Source organism: Daucus carota, chromosome 3 (assembly GCF_001625215.2).
Source record: "Daucus carota subsp. sativus chromosome 3, DH1 v3.0, whole genome shotgun sequence".
NCBI classification, from domain to species: Eukaryota; Viridiplantae; Streptophyta; class Magnoliopsida; order Apiales; family Apiaceae; genus Daucus; species Daucus carota.
The window spans coordinates 52,502,907-52,520,236 of NC_030383.2; the positions used below are offsets into that span (position 1 = coordinate 52,502,907).

Below are 17,330 nucleotides of genomic sequence, written 5' to 3' on the forward strand. Positions count from 1 at the left end.
TCTCCTTCATCATTTCAGAAGAAAAACGGAATTTCGCGTTAAGTTTTGATTAAAAATGAAAACACAATTTTTAATTGTGTTTTAAAATAACTGTGTGAATCTTATATTCTTTCTGTTCCAACCATTTTTTTACGATTTCTTCTTGGATATCTCATTCAATTTTTTACATTTCAAAACTTAATAAAAATAATCAATGAGTCCCACTATTTTCTCAATTTTCTTCCTTTTTACACAATTTTTACTTCACTATCTTCCCCTTATACATTAAAAGTAATTGGATCCTATCACTTCACCCACTTTTCTTTCTCTTTCCTGCTACTTTGTACTCCCTCTATTTTGTTTTATTGGTCGTTTAAGATTTTTCACACATATTAAGAAAGTCCATTATTACATCAAAAAAATATTTATCCCTTCTTTTTCATCTTTGCGCTCATTTAATGTCTCTTCTACTTCTTTCTTCTCTTGACTCATGGTATTAAATAAGGTAATAAAATTCATTAGACAACCCAACTATTTTTTTTAGGAACAACCCAACTATTTTTGAAAAGAGATAATGACAAAAAGGTGAGACAAAAAAGAGAGAATGATCTATATTTATGAACTACAATTTCTAAAATGACCTATAAAACAAAACAGATGGAGTACATATTTCTTAACATCCTTCCCAAACCAAACGTAAAGTGGGACGGTAGGAGTAACATTTAGCGTAGTATTAAGACCCTGCTCCCGAATTTTTTTAAGAGAGAAAGCAAGTGAATGCTTTCATCTCACTTTTGAAGTGAAAGTATGCTCATCCACTTTCACTTTTTTTTTTTTGAATAAAGCTCATCCACTTTCACTTGCTTTTTTATTTTAAAAAACTCGGAAGCATAAATATCAATAAAAATTATAAAATTTTACTTCATTTTGTTTTTCTCCCTGATTTTAACTCGGGAGCCGACCGTAAAATAGTTGGATTGTTTTTTTAACAAACTTCAGGAGCCCCTCTGTGCTGATTGAATTGAGAAAAGAAGTAGAGAAAAACAGGGATTGCTTCAGGAACCCTAAATAAAGAAAAATCGGTCAGTTAGAAATGGTGAGAGGAAGTGAAATTCTTTCAAAAACCGGTATCAGCAAGACACTTGTTGAAATCATGGTCTGCCCTCTTTCTAAACAACCATTAAGGTCAGTTTGTTTACTTCCAGTTTTTACATAATTTTCTCGAATTTCAAAGATTGTAGTTTGGGTTTGTTTTGTTGTAGTAGGTTCTGTCAGAAATCAAATTCACTCATCAGTGATGCTATTGGTGTGTCTTATCCTGTGAGTTCTTTTCTGCCTGCCTTTAATTGCAATACATGCGTTAAACAAATGATTTACTATGTATGATATGCAAATCTGTTTTTGATACAGATTTATTTGTGAGTCTTTTCTAGTTCGGATGAAGTTTGTTACAAGTAATCTGCTACATTGAGAATGTTGTTATATAGAAACAGTGCCTACAGTACCATAATTTCGACACATGACCCGAAAAAACCATGTTTACAAATATATGCAAAGATTTTTTTGGTGGTTTTCTGTTATTATTGAAATTTTCTTTATTCATTTGTATGATAGATAGTGGACGGGATTCCACATCTGGTGCCTCATGATGGTAAGATGATTGATTCAGATACTGCAACTGTGCCCAATGATTCTGTGGATTCATCTGACTCTAAAAAGGATAGTTGAAGAGTGTGCTACTAAAATAATGTGCTCATATATAGAAGATGGAGCCCTCTTATTCCGAGTTTTTAGATTGCAGAAGACGCATGTGACGGTGAGAACTAATATATGTATGCTCATAGTTTTTACTGACAGTCTAGAGCTTATTGATTATTACCATGGTGAATGAACCAGAACTTCTTCTGCTGCTGAATATATAGATTTTTGACAGAATGCGTGTGCTGTATTGTGGTTAGGGTTCGAGATTCAGCTCTTTTATTTTGATTGTTCTTTTTGCTTATGTAAAACTTGCTGCTGAGATGAACATGATTATGAGTAGCTTTTTCTTAGCTTCCCTACTGTGTAAAGTTCTTCCGATTTACCTATAATTCATTTTAATCTCAAATTCCTTTGAGGGAAGTAGTAGCATATTTATCGTGAATAAGTAGTATCTGTTAAGAAATCTTACTATGGCATATGCTGTCTGGAGCAAGTTATATGCTTTTGGGCTTTAGCTGTGGATTGAGTTACATTACATTCTCTAGAATATTCTTGCAATTTAGTCTGTGCTTTATTTTTCACTCATTAGGATCGGAAATTTATGTTCAGAATAAAGGATGCATAAAACTATAAAGGGTTTCTCAGTGATCTGATAATACTAGACTACATGCGTAGTAAATTAATTGGATGGGTTGCTGTCCATGTTTATCTATACGCAGTGGCTTTGCAGATTTCCACTAGGCTAAATTACAGCCACTGCTGCAGTTCCTCATTCTTCAATATTCAATATCCTAATGTTGACCAGAGTAATCTAATCATCATAGATGGAGCAGAATATTAGTAGTGAATCTTGAAGGTGTTCGGTTGATTTGTAGATACAGCAAACACCTCTAGCAAAGCAGGACTCCTGATTACAATTACTTGACAAGGATATGTGTGAGGTGTTTTTTCATCAAAATTTACAAGTTCTAGTTGTATAATAAGGTCACTGTCAAAAACGAGTTGTTATAGGCGCAATCGAGTTACTTCACGAATTTCTTGACAAATGGCTAGAAACTTGTAAAACTAGGAATATTATTCTCTCAATCAACAGCCTATAGCAGCAATATAGCTAGGAAGCTGCTTCAGGATATTAATTTTAACATATCTTAGTTGTATTGAATTAGCGTGCTAGTTTTTTTTGACAATTTAGGCTTAGTTTCTAAAACAACCTGTTTTCCACTAGTCAGTTTGGCCCTGAAGGTTATTATTAGGAAAGGAAGCACTAGCCTAAAAGAAATTAAGATCTTGATTAGCACTGATTTTTTGTAGTTCAAGGTTGTTCAAGTGCTTCTCTGAACAACTTGAAAGAGTGTGTATCACTCTATTGAAAATGATTAGTGAGTAAAGAACCAACATAATGTTAAGTTGTCCTAAACTTTAATTAGTTATAAGAAACCATGCATCCTAAAGCTAATTAAGTTGTCCCCTGACTGTTTCCCTTTCCCAAGTGTATGATTTTAGATAGGGTAAAAAAGATGGAATACCAGTAATAATTAAAATTAAAGAAAAAAGAACAACAGTTGGAAATTACATTGATTCCTTGCTAATATTTCTCATAAAACATGGGAAGCATTTATGTGCATGTCTGCAGTCACATTAACCAGTAGTAATCGCGGTCGACAAGTTATGAACTTGTCAAAATGGACAACTTGCTGAGCGTTTTAGAGTGTGCTTCTTTAGAGCTTGAGCTGCCTCATGTAACTGCAGATAATATGTATTGTTAACAACAATGTGAATTTTATAGCTGAGTAGTGAGGAAAGGACAAAATGGGGTCTGGGAGTGCCTGTTGCTTCATTTTTAGCTTGGCATTTTCAGCTTTTAAGGTTTGGAGTTGCTGTACCAGCTGAGCTGTATATGCCTGTACATTTCACAAAAATGCGAAAAACAAAAGGATTGTATACATGAGGAAGAAAGCTAAGAGTGATTGTTTCAGGAAAAGCACCTGTTTTCGATCCCTTGAGCGAGCAGCGGACTCCCGGTTCTTGATCAGACGCTGGTTACAGCGATGAGTTGGGGAGGAACTGGAAATGTTGTTTTGATCATCATTTTCACGAGATATTGAAAATCTTTTCCTCCTCGCACTACTACCACTACTCTGCATGCACAATTCCAGCGTCATTGGTTGATGACATGATGATGATGAAAATGAGTTTGGTTGTGGTGTCAACAACACAACATTGTTAGATGCAGGGAGCAAGACAGGGTTGAGGTTGTAGTTGGGATTCAGAAAGGCTGATTCTTGGAGCTTCACACCATCAAAAGTATTGTTTGGATTTCCAAGAGAGGAGAGATTAGGAATGTCCTTCCAAATTTCTTCCATCTTTTCAGATACTACAAGAAGAATCAGGGGCGGATCTAGGATCTAATCTTAGAGGGGACACCAAATTATTTTCTTAACTCATAAGTCATAACAGATTGATAAATGTACCTGCATGCTATAGTCAAGAACCAGCAAGGCAGCAACCACAGTCTCACAAGTCACAGCCAAGCCAAAAGTATAGTATTTTGCGACAAAAATGAGTGTCTGCCAACAACTCTTGCCCCTGAAATCTCACACATAAGCACTCTTAGCATTAATTAAATAAAAATTACATAGCTATACACATATATACTGAAACATACTAGAGAGTAGACATGTTTATTAAAACCTGGCCTGGTATATACACAATTATAGGCAGATTCTCCTAGACTTCATTTTCTGAAATTGCTTGATTATATTTTCTGTTGAGATAGTCTCAAACATCTCTCTTTCGACATAAGTTACTAAACAATCATTCATCCACTCGTCTCCCATTCGGTTGCGCAACGTACTTTTGATGATTTTCATGGCTGAAAAAGATCTTTCAACCGTGGCAGTTGCAACTGGAAGGATCAATGACAGTTTTAATAGATAATAAACCAAAGGATATACAAGAGCCTTCTTTGTCTCGATCATTCTTTGTGAAAGATCATTGATACTCTTCAATTCAGAAAAATCAGGATGGTCTCTCACATCCATGATGTAATTCTCAAGCTGATTATCAAGTAATAAGAGTTGCAGTGCCGAAAAATCAGAAAGATAGAACTCTGCGAATTGAATTAACTTTTTTTTATCGAATACAGAAAAAGAATCAGATGGATTGAGGCAAGCCATACACAAAAGCAATTCTGTGTTCACTTCATTGAATCGACTATTTAACTCTCCCATTTGATCATCTATGATAGTATAAAATAAATCATTCTGAAAATGATGCAGATTTGTGAATTCTTGTACTCCACGTCTTGATCTTCCTCGAGTTACAAACACATCTTCCATATTTGGGATACTTACTGAATTCTTTTCACAAAAAACACATATTTCTTCAAGCAGAGATTGCCAACCATTATCCCTCGTGTGTTGAAATCTTCTTTTACATGATTTAACAAGATCCATGGCGTTTACAAGATCTTGATCTTTCCTCTGCAATGCTTGTGATAACTCGTTAGTGATCCCCAATACAGTCTTCATTAAATGCAATAAGAACACAAATTCATAATCTATTCATATGAATTAACTATTTCTTTGTTTTTAAATTATATCTATTCATATTTTTAATATAAATATATGTGTACAAATTACCTTTTAGTTCCTTATAATTTTATTAAACCACTGCAACTTACTTGAACTTTAAAGATTCGCGGGGACACCCCTAAATTTTCAAATTTTTTAGGGGGACACTTATATTTTTTTCCTGAAATCACGGCGGTAATTTTTTATTTTTTTTTAATTAGGGGGGACACGTGTCCCCCCGTGCCCTTTACTAGATCCCCCCTGAGAAGAATTGAGGTGTTGATACTTATATTTCGCCAAAAGGTCAAGCTCTGCTCTAAACAGGATAACCTACTCCTAAAAACATTTTTCTAACTTAAAAGATAGTATCCCTTGATTTTTAAACAAAATTAAAAATCTTGAAATTTTTTTATTAATAAAGGGAACAATCAATCCTTTATTATAATACGGAGTCTACCATACTACAGTTAACAAGTCACCCTTAATCAATAATAACCTTCTATTATAAACCACATTACCCAGTTAACCAATCAGAATATAGATTTTATTTGATACCAATGAGAAACCCTCCTAAATTTTAGACTAATAATATTAATTCTTCAATTTAATCAACTCATTTTCATTATTATAGCTCATCTAATTAAACTCTTTTTCATTATCTAATTAGGACTTAATAATAATATAATTAGATAATAGTAGAATTTCAAATTTATTACAATTATTTTTAAATTTTATTTAATTCAATATAGATTATTTTAGAACCAATCAGGCCAAGCAATGATATCATTCTTCAAATGTCCTTTTATTAAATTTCATCCGGATATTAACCATGTACAAAACTGATACAAGTTTTTAGTATATAATATAATTAAACCAACATTTTTTTATTAACTAATTATAAATCATCTAATTAGACTCTTTTTCATTATCTAATCAGAACTCATTTAATTAGTCAATAATAGAATTTCAGTTCGACTTTAAGTAATTCCCAAGATTGATATTGCAACATCGTGCCATATATAAAAATAGGATATTATAACAAACTACAAATTACATATATGTTCAGCTATTTTAGTGAGTATAAATTTATGCAATTATATCAGGAAAATTATAAAATTAATGTACTAAATAAGAAATTTAAAATATTATTAAAACTGAAACATTAGAAGTTTTAGTCAGTTTGTTAGTCGGTATTGGAACAATTTACGAGCTTTTCTTTATTTATAACACATTTATAAAAAAAATTGATTATACATTTAAACATTTTCATTAAATACAATCTCTCTGACCTATTTATTTTTAAAGTTTTGATGGGTTTAAGTATTAGAAACTTATTTAATATGTTCAATAAAAACATATTAACTTAAATACCTCTATCAATCATTTAAAAGTAAATTTTAGTTAAAATATATATCATTAAATATAAATATATTTTGAAACAAAACTAAATACTATAAATTATTTAATGTAAAAAACAGATGATAAACGAGTAGTAAAATAATTTCGGTATGAAGAAAAAGATAGAGTTCAAAGGGCAAATTGGTCCTTGAAAAAAAAGGTGAAAAAGGGTATCTTGGACTTGGAGTAGGAGAAGGAAAGTATTGGGAAACGAAAAAGAGGAGGTGGAGAGGGTTTGGTATAATTTTACATTTAACATCAGTTTTGTCTCTCTTCCTCTCTGCTCCAGAGCGGCGATCGGATCCTTCTCCTGATCCGACCCAAATTCAATTTTTGATTCACATTATCATAATCTTCAACTAGTTGCAATTGTGTTGAAACACACAGTCGATCAACACAAGGAGGCTTAGCTTATCAATTAATCTATCATCTTAATTATCAAACCCTAATTTCAATGGCAGCTGCAGATACATCGTTATCCTCCTCATCATCCTCATCTGTATCGATGACTAGTCCGTCTTGGACTCAACAAGAAGAAGCGCCGCCGGTGATTTCTGTTGTAATCGGCGGTGAGTCTGGTAATCAGGATAACAGTAATGCTGGTGGCTTGAAGCAAGTGTGGGGGAAGCCGGTTAATGTGAATGGGAGTAGTGGTGGTGCTGCTGTTTTGAGTGCTGCGGTGGCTACGGTTGATGTTAGTTCTCGTGCTAGTGAGGCTCCTGCTGCCGGTGTTGTTATGGATACGCACTCGTGGCCTGCGCTTTCCAAAGCGCCTCCCAAATCTGCTTCTTCCGATTCCGTGCCGACATCTCACTCGGTTTGTTTTCGACTCTTTTACTTGCGTAAAAAGTGTCTATATGACTCTTCATAATTGTTATTGTCGATGTTTATAAATGTTAATCTATTACTTACATTATGTGATACATTGTTGAAGTTGTGATGGATTTTTTTTTATTGTAAAACTAACTATTAAGAAATAATCTTGAAAGCAATCTATAAATCAATTATAGATAATGTGTGATTAAGAAGAGGATTGGGAGCAAAGAGGGTGAGATTAGTAGTATTATTATCATTACTGACATTGGTTTTGATGCAGTGTTGTTTGGAGATGAGAGAAATCCATAGCGTAGAAATGCATTTGCAGTGTCATACTAGAGATTAAAATCTCTTAAGACATCCTCAAGTTTCATCATTTTTATCTTCTGGTTAACATTCTTCTTACCTCCAAAATCCACCCTCAAAATTGCCAGAAAATGCTTCAACTTTTAAATTTGCTAACAGTCACGTTCATTATATACCTTTGATTTTAGATTCTTTACGTATATATTAAAATATCTTACATGGCCCTGGGTGCTGATTCAAGTGTCAGATACTTAGATGGAATTTCAGGAATCTTAATAATGGGTCTGAAAGCTTAACCAGTAAATATTCATATAAATTAATTTATCATACATTGATAAAAAGGCCTACTAAAATAAATTGTTTACACTTTTACTTATGTTTGTTAGATTATTGCATCAAATCAAAACAATAACATATGAACAAGTCATATAAACAAGTTGTCGAGACCTTATTTACCATTTTGAACTGGGTTGCTGCAAGGTCATGTATCTGATTTTAATACGAAGTACTCGACTCGGATCTCATATCCACACCCATGTCTTGTCTAGTGAACGGGTATGAGGAATGAATTGGAGAGTCCTACGAGTTCTAAAAATTACCTTAATCTCAGGTTTTTAATCCTCTTAATACGTGTTATTTATATTTGTATTTATAATTGTTGCAAGTTTATTCCTTATAGTATTTTTTACTAAAAATTGTTGTTATATACTCAAATTATAATCAAACATAAGGTATGTGATGTGATAACATATATAAGCTAATGAATATTTGAATGAAATCTGATGAATTAAATATGTTTATATACTTAAATATTTGGATATTTTATCAGTTGGATATGCTGACATGTGAATGATTCCATGTTTTAGGGTAGTGGAATGGGCTCTATATCTTCAAGTAAACAAGTTATAGGAAATACTTCAAGTCCTAATTCAAATGTGAATCATGTAACAAATACACGCCAAAGGTCTATAAAGCGTGGTACAAACAATGGTGGCTTTATTCAGCCATCTTCACCACAACCACAAGCTCCAGCTGTGGAAGTGCTGCCAGGAAAGCCTGGTATTACTACTGGGGAATCTTCCTCCCATAAGGAGGGTGGTCCAAAGGGAGGATTTGGGAATGATCACCAACCCCAGCGTAGTAATTCCTTTAACAGGCGGGGAGGTGGTGGGCAGCATCCGCGTGGAGATGCTTCTTATCATCATAGTTCTGGGGGAAGACGTGATCAGGATCGTGGGAATCAGGACTGGAATCATACTCAGCAGAGTTATGGTAGCAGAGACAACTACATGCAGCAGCAGAGAGGTGCTCATAGGGGCTATCCACGAGGCCCGCATGCGTCTCCATTCATTGCTCCTCAACCTTTGCCTGTCCGCCCATATCCTAATCACATGGTTTTCCCCACAGGTGAAATGTTTTGTCATTAATTACATAATAACTTGTATTTCTGCTCTATTTTATTGCTTCCTAACCAACATTTAATATGATAGCAGATGTTCCGCAGCCTGTATTTTATGTTCAAAGTCCGGAATCTCTTAGAGGAGTTGTGCCTATCATGCCACAAGTGGCAGCTCATCCTATGTATTATCCTCCCATTCCAGATCCTCAATTGCATGTTAAGATTATGAATCAGATAGAATATTATTTCAGGTGCTTCGTCATCGTCTTTGTTTACTTTATATTGTGTCTGGTAGTTTTGTTGGGAACCCAGTAACTATTCATCTAACACTTTTGCTTTTGCAGCAATGAGAATTTAGTTAAAGATACATTCTTGCGACGGAACATGGATGAGCAGGGATGGGTTCCTATTAAGTTAATTGCAGGTTTTAAAAAAGTGAGTTGTTATGAATGCGTGCGCGCGTGTGTGTGTGTGTGTGTGTGTGTATGCAGTTATGCTTATGCAGTTATGCTTATGCAGTTATGCTTATGCCTCTTTCATATTAAATTTTCTGTTTAATTTTATTGAAGTTCTTATTTATTTTTGTATGCGTTACTTTATCATCCATTATTCTCTCTGTTGGACAACATCAGTTCTAGTTGTGGACTTATGATAGTCCTCGGAAAAATTATGCAACTCCATGAAGTCCTGCACCTTACATGTTGTGATGAACTTGTGGAATTGTTAGATTTCTTAGAAATTTTCTCGTATAGGAGATTAACTTGCTATGAAATTTGTGCTGTACTTGTTTCATGTTGTAGCTAAATATATTCTTCTGCCTAATTTAATTGTCTTTTGATCATCAATAACTTAAGATTATAGTAGATTAGTAGTAAAGCTAATTAAAGGTATAGTGTACAGAGTTATGTTTTATCTTCATGTATAAGTCTATTATTTATTGGACAGGGGGTTAGAAATGGATTGTCAATGAATATGGACTCACGTCGACCTTGTTAGATACTCTTTGAGATCTGATTGGCATGATCCATTTAGTAAATGGATTAGATATGGATCACCCATGATTTGATCCAGTATAGACCTGATGTGTTCCTTCTGTACTTGTGGCCTCTTCAGTCTGTTGCATCATACATTCTGATTCTTTGGCAATCCCTCTCTTACATTTCAGCTCATCTTAAACAGTGAGCTGCTGATGAAATCTCAGTGGGTCCTCGATCTTTAATTTCTTCATTCTTAGAACAGGTAATTTTTCTCCTATTGCTCATGGAGCTTGTTCTTGTCTCGAGGGTCGAGGCCCTAACCAGCTTTACTTAGGTTTTATCTAGTAAGAGTGATAGTTTTAATAGCTATATCTTGTGAAGGTGATCTTTTTCGATATTTATTCTGAGTTTTGATGACTCTGGAAGGACAAAGATTGTTATGTTTATAGGAGGTCTTTTATACTTGAGTTGGAATGTGTTTTTTCTCGATTCTTTAGTAAACACCCATTTTGAATTCCAAAAGAGTCGGATTCTGATTAGTTTGTAAAATATTAGGCAGCTGAGCCGATTCTCCTAAAAAAATTGTTATACCTGTATTTGCATCAGCTGCGGTCCGACTCGATGCCGATCTGTTTACCACCCAAATTGGTGTAATCTAAGTTACCTGGACTTGGGTATGGGTGTTGGACACGGGTGCAGATCCAAGTGTCAGACCCTTAATTTCTTAAAAATTAAGATTCATGGATATGGATGTAAAATTGGACACGGGTACGGGGATTCGGCATATAACCTTTACAGATGTGATATTATTTTTGTACCTACATTTTATATATTATAAATTTGTAAATAGAGTCTTTTACTACTACAAAGACATATACTAATTGTTTATTTTATACTTATAGCATAAATCAAAAGTAGCATGGAAATTAATTTATAGGCGTCCCTCCCTAAAAACAAGTTCGCAGGCTTTATAAATCATTTTGAACGATATTGCTTGAATTCGAAGTGTCTAGTTCTCAATTGAAGGATCCGACACTGATCCCATACCCACACCCAGGTCATGGCTGATCGACACGGGTATGAGGGCAAAATTAATGAGTCCGGGTAACATAGGGTGTAATGTGTCATAACTACAAAAGTTTATTGAATTTTGTATCGTTGTTTATTTCCAACTGGTCTTGAAGTGTACTTTAGAATGAAGTACAACCTGTGTGTTCTAAATGTAGTTTTGTCAAAAAAACAATGTCATAAATCACTAGGATACTATATTTTATTATATTCTCTAGGGAATGCACTAGGACACTATTAGACTTACTGTTAGATGTCATTAGTCTTCACGTAGCCTCTAAGATATTTGGTAACATCTTCTTACCGTCTTCTAGAAGATATCAGTGCACTGTTAAAGCCTTGCTACCAATTTTCTTGCCTACATTAATAGTTTCATACTGATCTTAATGTAATGGCAGTTTCTTGTACTTAGTAGGGTGTGGTTTTCCCAAATTGCTACTCCCTCTGTCCCAACCATTTCCTTACAATTTCCTTTTTGAGATGTCCCGTCCAATTCTTTACATTTCAAAACTTACCAAATATAGTATAATTTTATAATATTAAATTTAACCATCCCCACTACTTTTCTCCACTATATTTACTTTATACATTAAATATCGATCGTTCGTATCACTATCATCACTTTTCTTACATTTTCACTCTTACTTCACATATTTTATTAACCTCCATGCCCAACCCAAATGTGAACATTTGGGTGGGACGGAGGCAGTATATCATTATGAATTTTCTTATTGGTTATGGTCTTCATATTAATAGGTAATATCTTGCATGAATAGTTAATAGTATACCCTGACAATTTAGTTACAAAAAAAAAACTCTGTTATGTCCTGCAGTAATGACAAATTCACGCAACATTTGCTCCTTATTAGATTCTCCATCACCGAATGTTGTTAATAGTTAATTTTTAGAATGATTAATTTGAAATTTAGGTACGTTATACATCTCATTTTTAAATTCTTTTGAAAATTGAACTTTCAGTGCGAATATATTATTTCTTTTCTGACTTGCACGACTTCAATGGTAGTATCTACCATTCAGTCAATATCCATTCTCATTCAGCTCTGGGTATTATTCTTATTCTATTTTTATGATATAAAACCCCCTGAAGTACCTTTCGATGTAGTCAGCGACCTGTAGCAAAGAGATGAAACATTCTTTATCAAGTAGGAAAGTCAGTGGTATCCATAAGCTTATTTATATTCATCTTTCTATAGTTTCTTCACTGAGCTAAAGATGATAATGTGTCCTAGTTTATGTTAAAACATGTCAGAGTTTAGAGGAACAATTTTGGTCCGAATCGAGTGAGAATGATGATGAAACTTTAAATGAAGAGGGACAATCAAAGCATAGCAATCTGAATGGGATCAGCTTGTTTTTGTTTGTTTCCTTTTCTATTCAGAACTTTAGGCGCACGTTGACATAAAACTGATCTAAGCATATCTGTTGTGCTGAAGTGAAGGCCTTCGCTACTGACGGTAGATTCACCTATATCTGCCGATTCTCTATCTATTCTTCTATTAGTTGATGAACTTTAATGCCAAACATATAAAACTCTGTATTATATTTGTTTGCTCATTTATTGAAGGTTTATTAGCTATCAAAAACCTCCAGGGGAGCTCAGTAGTGCATCAGATGGTGTCTAGAAAACTAGTAATCTGGTAGGAGAAATATGTGATACTTTGCACTTACGGCACCATTTTTATCTCTTGCAGGTTATGAATTTGACAGACAATATTCTACTCATATTGAATGCTGTTCAGGCATCGACTGTTGTTGAAGTCCAGGTATTTATTAATTCACAACTTGAAAAAAAAACCCTCTACAGTTGATGAATGATTGAAAATCATTTGGATTGGAGTCATTGGACAACACAGAGATCATTTTTTGTATTGCTGACGTTAATCACTTGAGGCTTCTTTATAGGGTTTAGGTGCTTTCCGTATCATGTTTTTTCCTGATATGTAGAACCCCTCCCCCTCTCACCATAGCCACTCACAGGCAAACACACAACTGAAGTACTAAACTCCCCACCTGTTATTTTGAGTTTTCAGGTTAAACATTATATATAAATTTTTGCTTCAATGTTATTTATAATAGGCATTTATGTTCAATTGTTCAGAATGACAGAATTAGGAAGCGAAATGAGTGGATGAAATGGATCATGCCTCCTGGCCCGTTTTCTCCTGTATCAAGCCCCCAGGCTCGTGCAAAATCTGGTCATGATATGCTAACAGGTCAGTTTCAAGGTGTTACTTTGGATGAGAGGTCGGTGCATGGCCACACTGACATGTTTAAGAAGTCATTATCTGGAGAATTTAGTAGCCAATTGCAACATTCTGGAGGTGAAGGTGATGTTCATTCTGGTTTTGAGCACAAAAGTTCTGCGGGGAGTCTAAGTAAGTGATCACAGATATTTTTCATGCCTAGTCTGAGAGAGAAAGAGAGGGAGTACTTCTATGCCGGTGACAAACATTTTAAGTCTGCTGGGTTGTCTATGTATCTTACCAGTTGGTGATGGTTCTGCGTCGTGGAGTGGGAAATAGACAAAAAAAATAATAGGGGAAGAAAAACATAAAGAAGAAACGTAATAAAACTCTAATAAAACAACAAAAAACGAAGAATATGTTGCGACTTGAAGGAAGTGTTTGAGAATTTTGGATTAATGTTTCATAATGGTTGGGATCAGTTTTATATATTTATATGTGTTATGATTTTGTGGTTTGCTTGTGTATCTTATTGGGGAATTTTGTTCCTACTTCCCCTGAGCTTACTACCCCTCAGCCAGTTTTTGAAAATCTTTGGGGTCTTGATATCTTCCATTGTGGAAGTAAGATGAGTAGCTTCTTGAAGGCCATTGGTGTGTTTTAGCAGATGAAAGCCATAAAGCTCTTGTGGTGAATCGGACTCAATGTGGCTTCATGCACTAGTACTAGTGCATGAATATATGATCTGTGATTTGATCTATGTACTATGTGCTTTTGTTGAATTTTATAATTAAATTCAGATATATACATTCATCATCTGTTAAATTTATTGCAAATTTGATTTGCACAAGTGAGGGAGTGTCCTGGGCTTTGTTGTGCCTACACTAGTGCAATTTCAGGTCAGACTAAAGGGTTCACCGGAAAACCATTAAACCAAGTCCTCAACTACTATAAATAATGCTGCCACCTTATGTTGCTTCTTTGTGTATGCTTGTATCCAAATTTCTTTTCTGAATGTGGAACTTGGTAAAAATTGCTTGTTTGTGTTGTGGGGTTGTCATGGTTCTGAATATCAGAATTTGATACCAATAACATTGCGTGTTTTTGTTGCCTAGGATGATAGCAGATGATAATGGTTTTAGAATAACAAATGTAGGAATTCGATATTAAGCTTGACTAGAGTTTTGAGGCGGGCAGATATAGCCCCTGTTTGTTTACCAGCTGCTTGTGGGTTTCTGGATTTTTTTTAAGAAGTTGAGAATGCTAACTTCTCAGACCACCTTTTTTAAAAAAAAAACATTTTATTAAATTATTTACTTCTCACTTCTAATCTACTTTTTTATTTTAAACGAGAAGTCTTTTTTAAGTTTGTTCAAATGTTCCCATATACTCCTATAGGCTATAGTAGTATTACTGCAGCAGCAGATGCAGCATAGAGTGTATAGACTACATTGGAAATCGGAGATATCCAGCGGGTTAAAGAATGATAGTTTGAGTTATTACGTCCGGAGCATCGTAAACCATTGTCTGGAGGGTTAGGGGTGTCAAATGGATCTGCATGTATTTGAATCCGGATCCGAAATTTTTTAAAAGATAATATTCGAATTGGGATCCGAATACTATATGAATACTATATGGATCAGTATAATATTCGGATCCGAATCCGATTTTTAATCAGATTATATATATATATATATATATATATACATACATACATACATATATATATATATATATATATATATTACTGTTAAAAAGAATAAAAATAAAATAAAATTGAGTTATGAATTAAAGTCATTAAAAACGGTTTATATTTATTTAAAAAGTAATTTTTTATTTATCTTTCAATATAAATTTTTTATCTTAAAAATATTAAACTCGAATGATATTATGATATATGTCTATAATATTTTATAATTATATAAAATTTTATAGATATATTATTTTATGAGTACATATACAAATATACACACTATAATAACCAAACTATAAAGTTATCAAATAATAGTATATATAAATATATATAATATTTAAATATCATATATATATATAATTTCGGATTCGGATATTATCGGATACTAATACGCCTATATCCGTATGTGTATCCGGAATTGTCGGATTTGAATGCAGATAATTTCTGCTTTGTCTCGGATACAGATAATATTTGCTTTATCTTGGATACGAATGCGGAATTTTCGGACTTTTTCAACAGCCCTACTTGTTCGTGCAATCGAATCCGTTGTAATTAGGAAATTTTCAAAAATATTTATGTTGTAATTTTTTTTCAAAAATATGGTTAAAATTGCATGTGAGGTTTTCCATTGTTTTCGGGATGAGGTTGCCATTGCAATTGAGATTTTATACAAGGATTTGACCGTATTTTTGAGAAAAATTTATTATATTTAGATACTTTTGATAAAAATCCAAAAAATGATAATAATGGAGTAAGGGTATATTTAGTGAATCATGTTGGTTTTCCATATTTACTTACTATTTTCTCCTAAACTAAGTTAAGAATTATATAATATTCTTATTTAACATTCTTGCAAATATTTAATAATGGACACTTTTTTTTGAAAAAGTGACCTAAGCTGGTACTCTATACTAAATTATAATAAGCGAACATAAAAGATAGTTTCATTAAATATTTTTTTATCATTCTTAAATTATTTTTATCATTCTTATGATTCATTATATATATGTGTATATATATATATATATATATATATAGGGTCATGTATATATATATAATAGAATTATGTCCAACGCTCTTACTCAGTTAAAAAAATAAATAAATATTTTTTTGTCAATATCTTATTCTTTTATGGTTATTTTGACAAAAATTACTCGTTTGTGTCACGTGGACCAGTTTAGTTTGTCACATCAGTTGTTAGTAATCATTTTGGTATAATGGTCGATTTCTTTCATGATTTTATAAAATTTGTTGGTTAAACGTTTTAACAAAAAACAACTATGATTGATGAGCAAACTAACGAAAACATAATGATTTTTGGACAGTAAACTCATTTTTTTTTTTGGGTGATTAAACTACAAATACCATTAACGGAGAAAATGGTCCAAATTAGGGATGGGCATCGGGTCAATTCCGGTACGAAATAGGGATGAGCAATGGGTCAATTTAGGTCGGGGATTGCTACATCCGCCTCCGATCCCCGAATTCAAGCCCATTCTCCATCTCCGGCCCGATCCTCATCGGGGATTATTTTTCGATCCCCATCCCTGGTTCGATCGGGATTCGGGGATACCCGCGGTGATTCGGAGATTTTTTTAATATAAACTGAAATTTCTATTTAAATACTTACATTCATAATTAGGATTATTTTTTAATATGCCTGATTAATATCTAATTATTTTAATTTAAACAGATCTTCAATGTTTAATTATAACCTTTTTAATTTTAAGACTTATATTATTAGAATTAAATATTAAAATTTATTTCAATAAATTTAATTATATCAAATATAATATGTATTTAAAGTGAAACACATGTAACTTTGCAATATTTATTTAAAACAAGTAATTGGAGTATTTATTTTAATTTCAATATAAAACTTAATTCTAACCTTTTATTTTGTTTTTGAATAAATCAATAATCAATAAACTAATAAACATAAAAGATGAAAATAAATTATTATAATGGTGACATGGTTTACATTTAATTAAAACACATACTGACATATTCAAGTAATAAAATTTTTTAATGGCAAGTAAATTTTAATAAGATTCTCTGGTGAAGGTGGTTTAATAATTGTCATGTTAAAATATGGTGATCCAAGATCAACTTCAACCAAGATAATTTTTTCCCAAATCAATAAACAGGTGATGTGAAAATCCATGAATGAAGTTACACGGAAAGAAGTATATAAACATATTAACAAATAATTATAAT

General features: G+C 33.1%; 3 protein-coding genes across 5 annotated transcripts; 2 read left to right on the plus strand and 1 right to left on the minus strand.

Annotated features, from left to right (window-relative positions):
• Window positions 1-949: 949 nt before the first annotated feature.
• Window positions 950-2,035, plus strand: LOC108213270 (uncharacterized). Of its 2 annotated transcripts, none has more exons than XM_017385045.2 (3): window positions 950-1,164; window positions 1,242-1,299; window positions 1,594-2,035. In XM_017385045.2, the coding sequence occupies exons 1-3, from the start codon at window positions 1,073-1,075 to the stop codon at window positions 1,705-1,707; spliced, it is 264 nt and encodes an 87-aa protein (XP_017240534.1). In that variant the 5' UTR covers window positions 950-1,072; the 3' UTR covers window positions 1,708-2,035. The 2 variants fall into 2 exon arrangements, with proteins under 2 accessions (XP_017240534.1, XP_017240535.1); XM_017385046.2 differs by having other exon boundaries at window positions 959-1,164; window positions 1,245-1,299.
• Window positions 2,036-3,357: 1,322 nt separating this feature from the next.
• LOC108212669 (bZIP transcription factor 27) lies at window positions 3,358-4,043 on the minus strand. Its single transcript, XM_017384389.1, has 3 exons — window positions 3,666-4,043; window positions 3,507-3,581; window positions 3,358-3,423 (listed from the first exon to the last, which is right to left on the minus strand). Exons 1-3 carry the CDS (start codon window positions 4,041-4,043, stop codon window positions 3,358-3,360), a joined length of 519 nt encoding a protein of 172 aa, XP_017239878.1.
• A 2,759-nt stretch (window positions 4,044-6,802) lies between these two features.
• Window positions 6,803-13,937, plus strand: LOC108214744 (la-related protein 1C). 2 transcript variants are annotated; one of them, XM_017386909.2, is made up of 6 exons: window positions 6,803-7,467; window positions 8,639-9,179; window positions 9,266-9,422; window positions 9,516-9,606; window positions 12,929-13,000; window positions 13,336-13,937. In XM_017386909.2, the coding sequence occupies exons 1-6, from the start codon at window positions 7,105-7,107 to the stop codon at window positions 13,618-13,620; spliced, it is 1,509 nt and encodes a 502-aa protein (XP_017242398.1). In that variant the 5' UTR covers window positions 6,803-7,104; the 3' UTR covers window positions 13,621-13,937. The 2 variants fall into 2 exon arrangements, with proteins under 2 accessions (XP_017242398.1, XP_063945416.1); XM_064089346.1 differs by having other exon boundaries at window positions 6,963-7,467; window positions 9,263-9,422; window positions 13,336-13,772.
• Window positions 13,938-17,330: the final 3,393 nt, after the last annotated feature.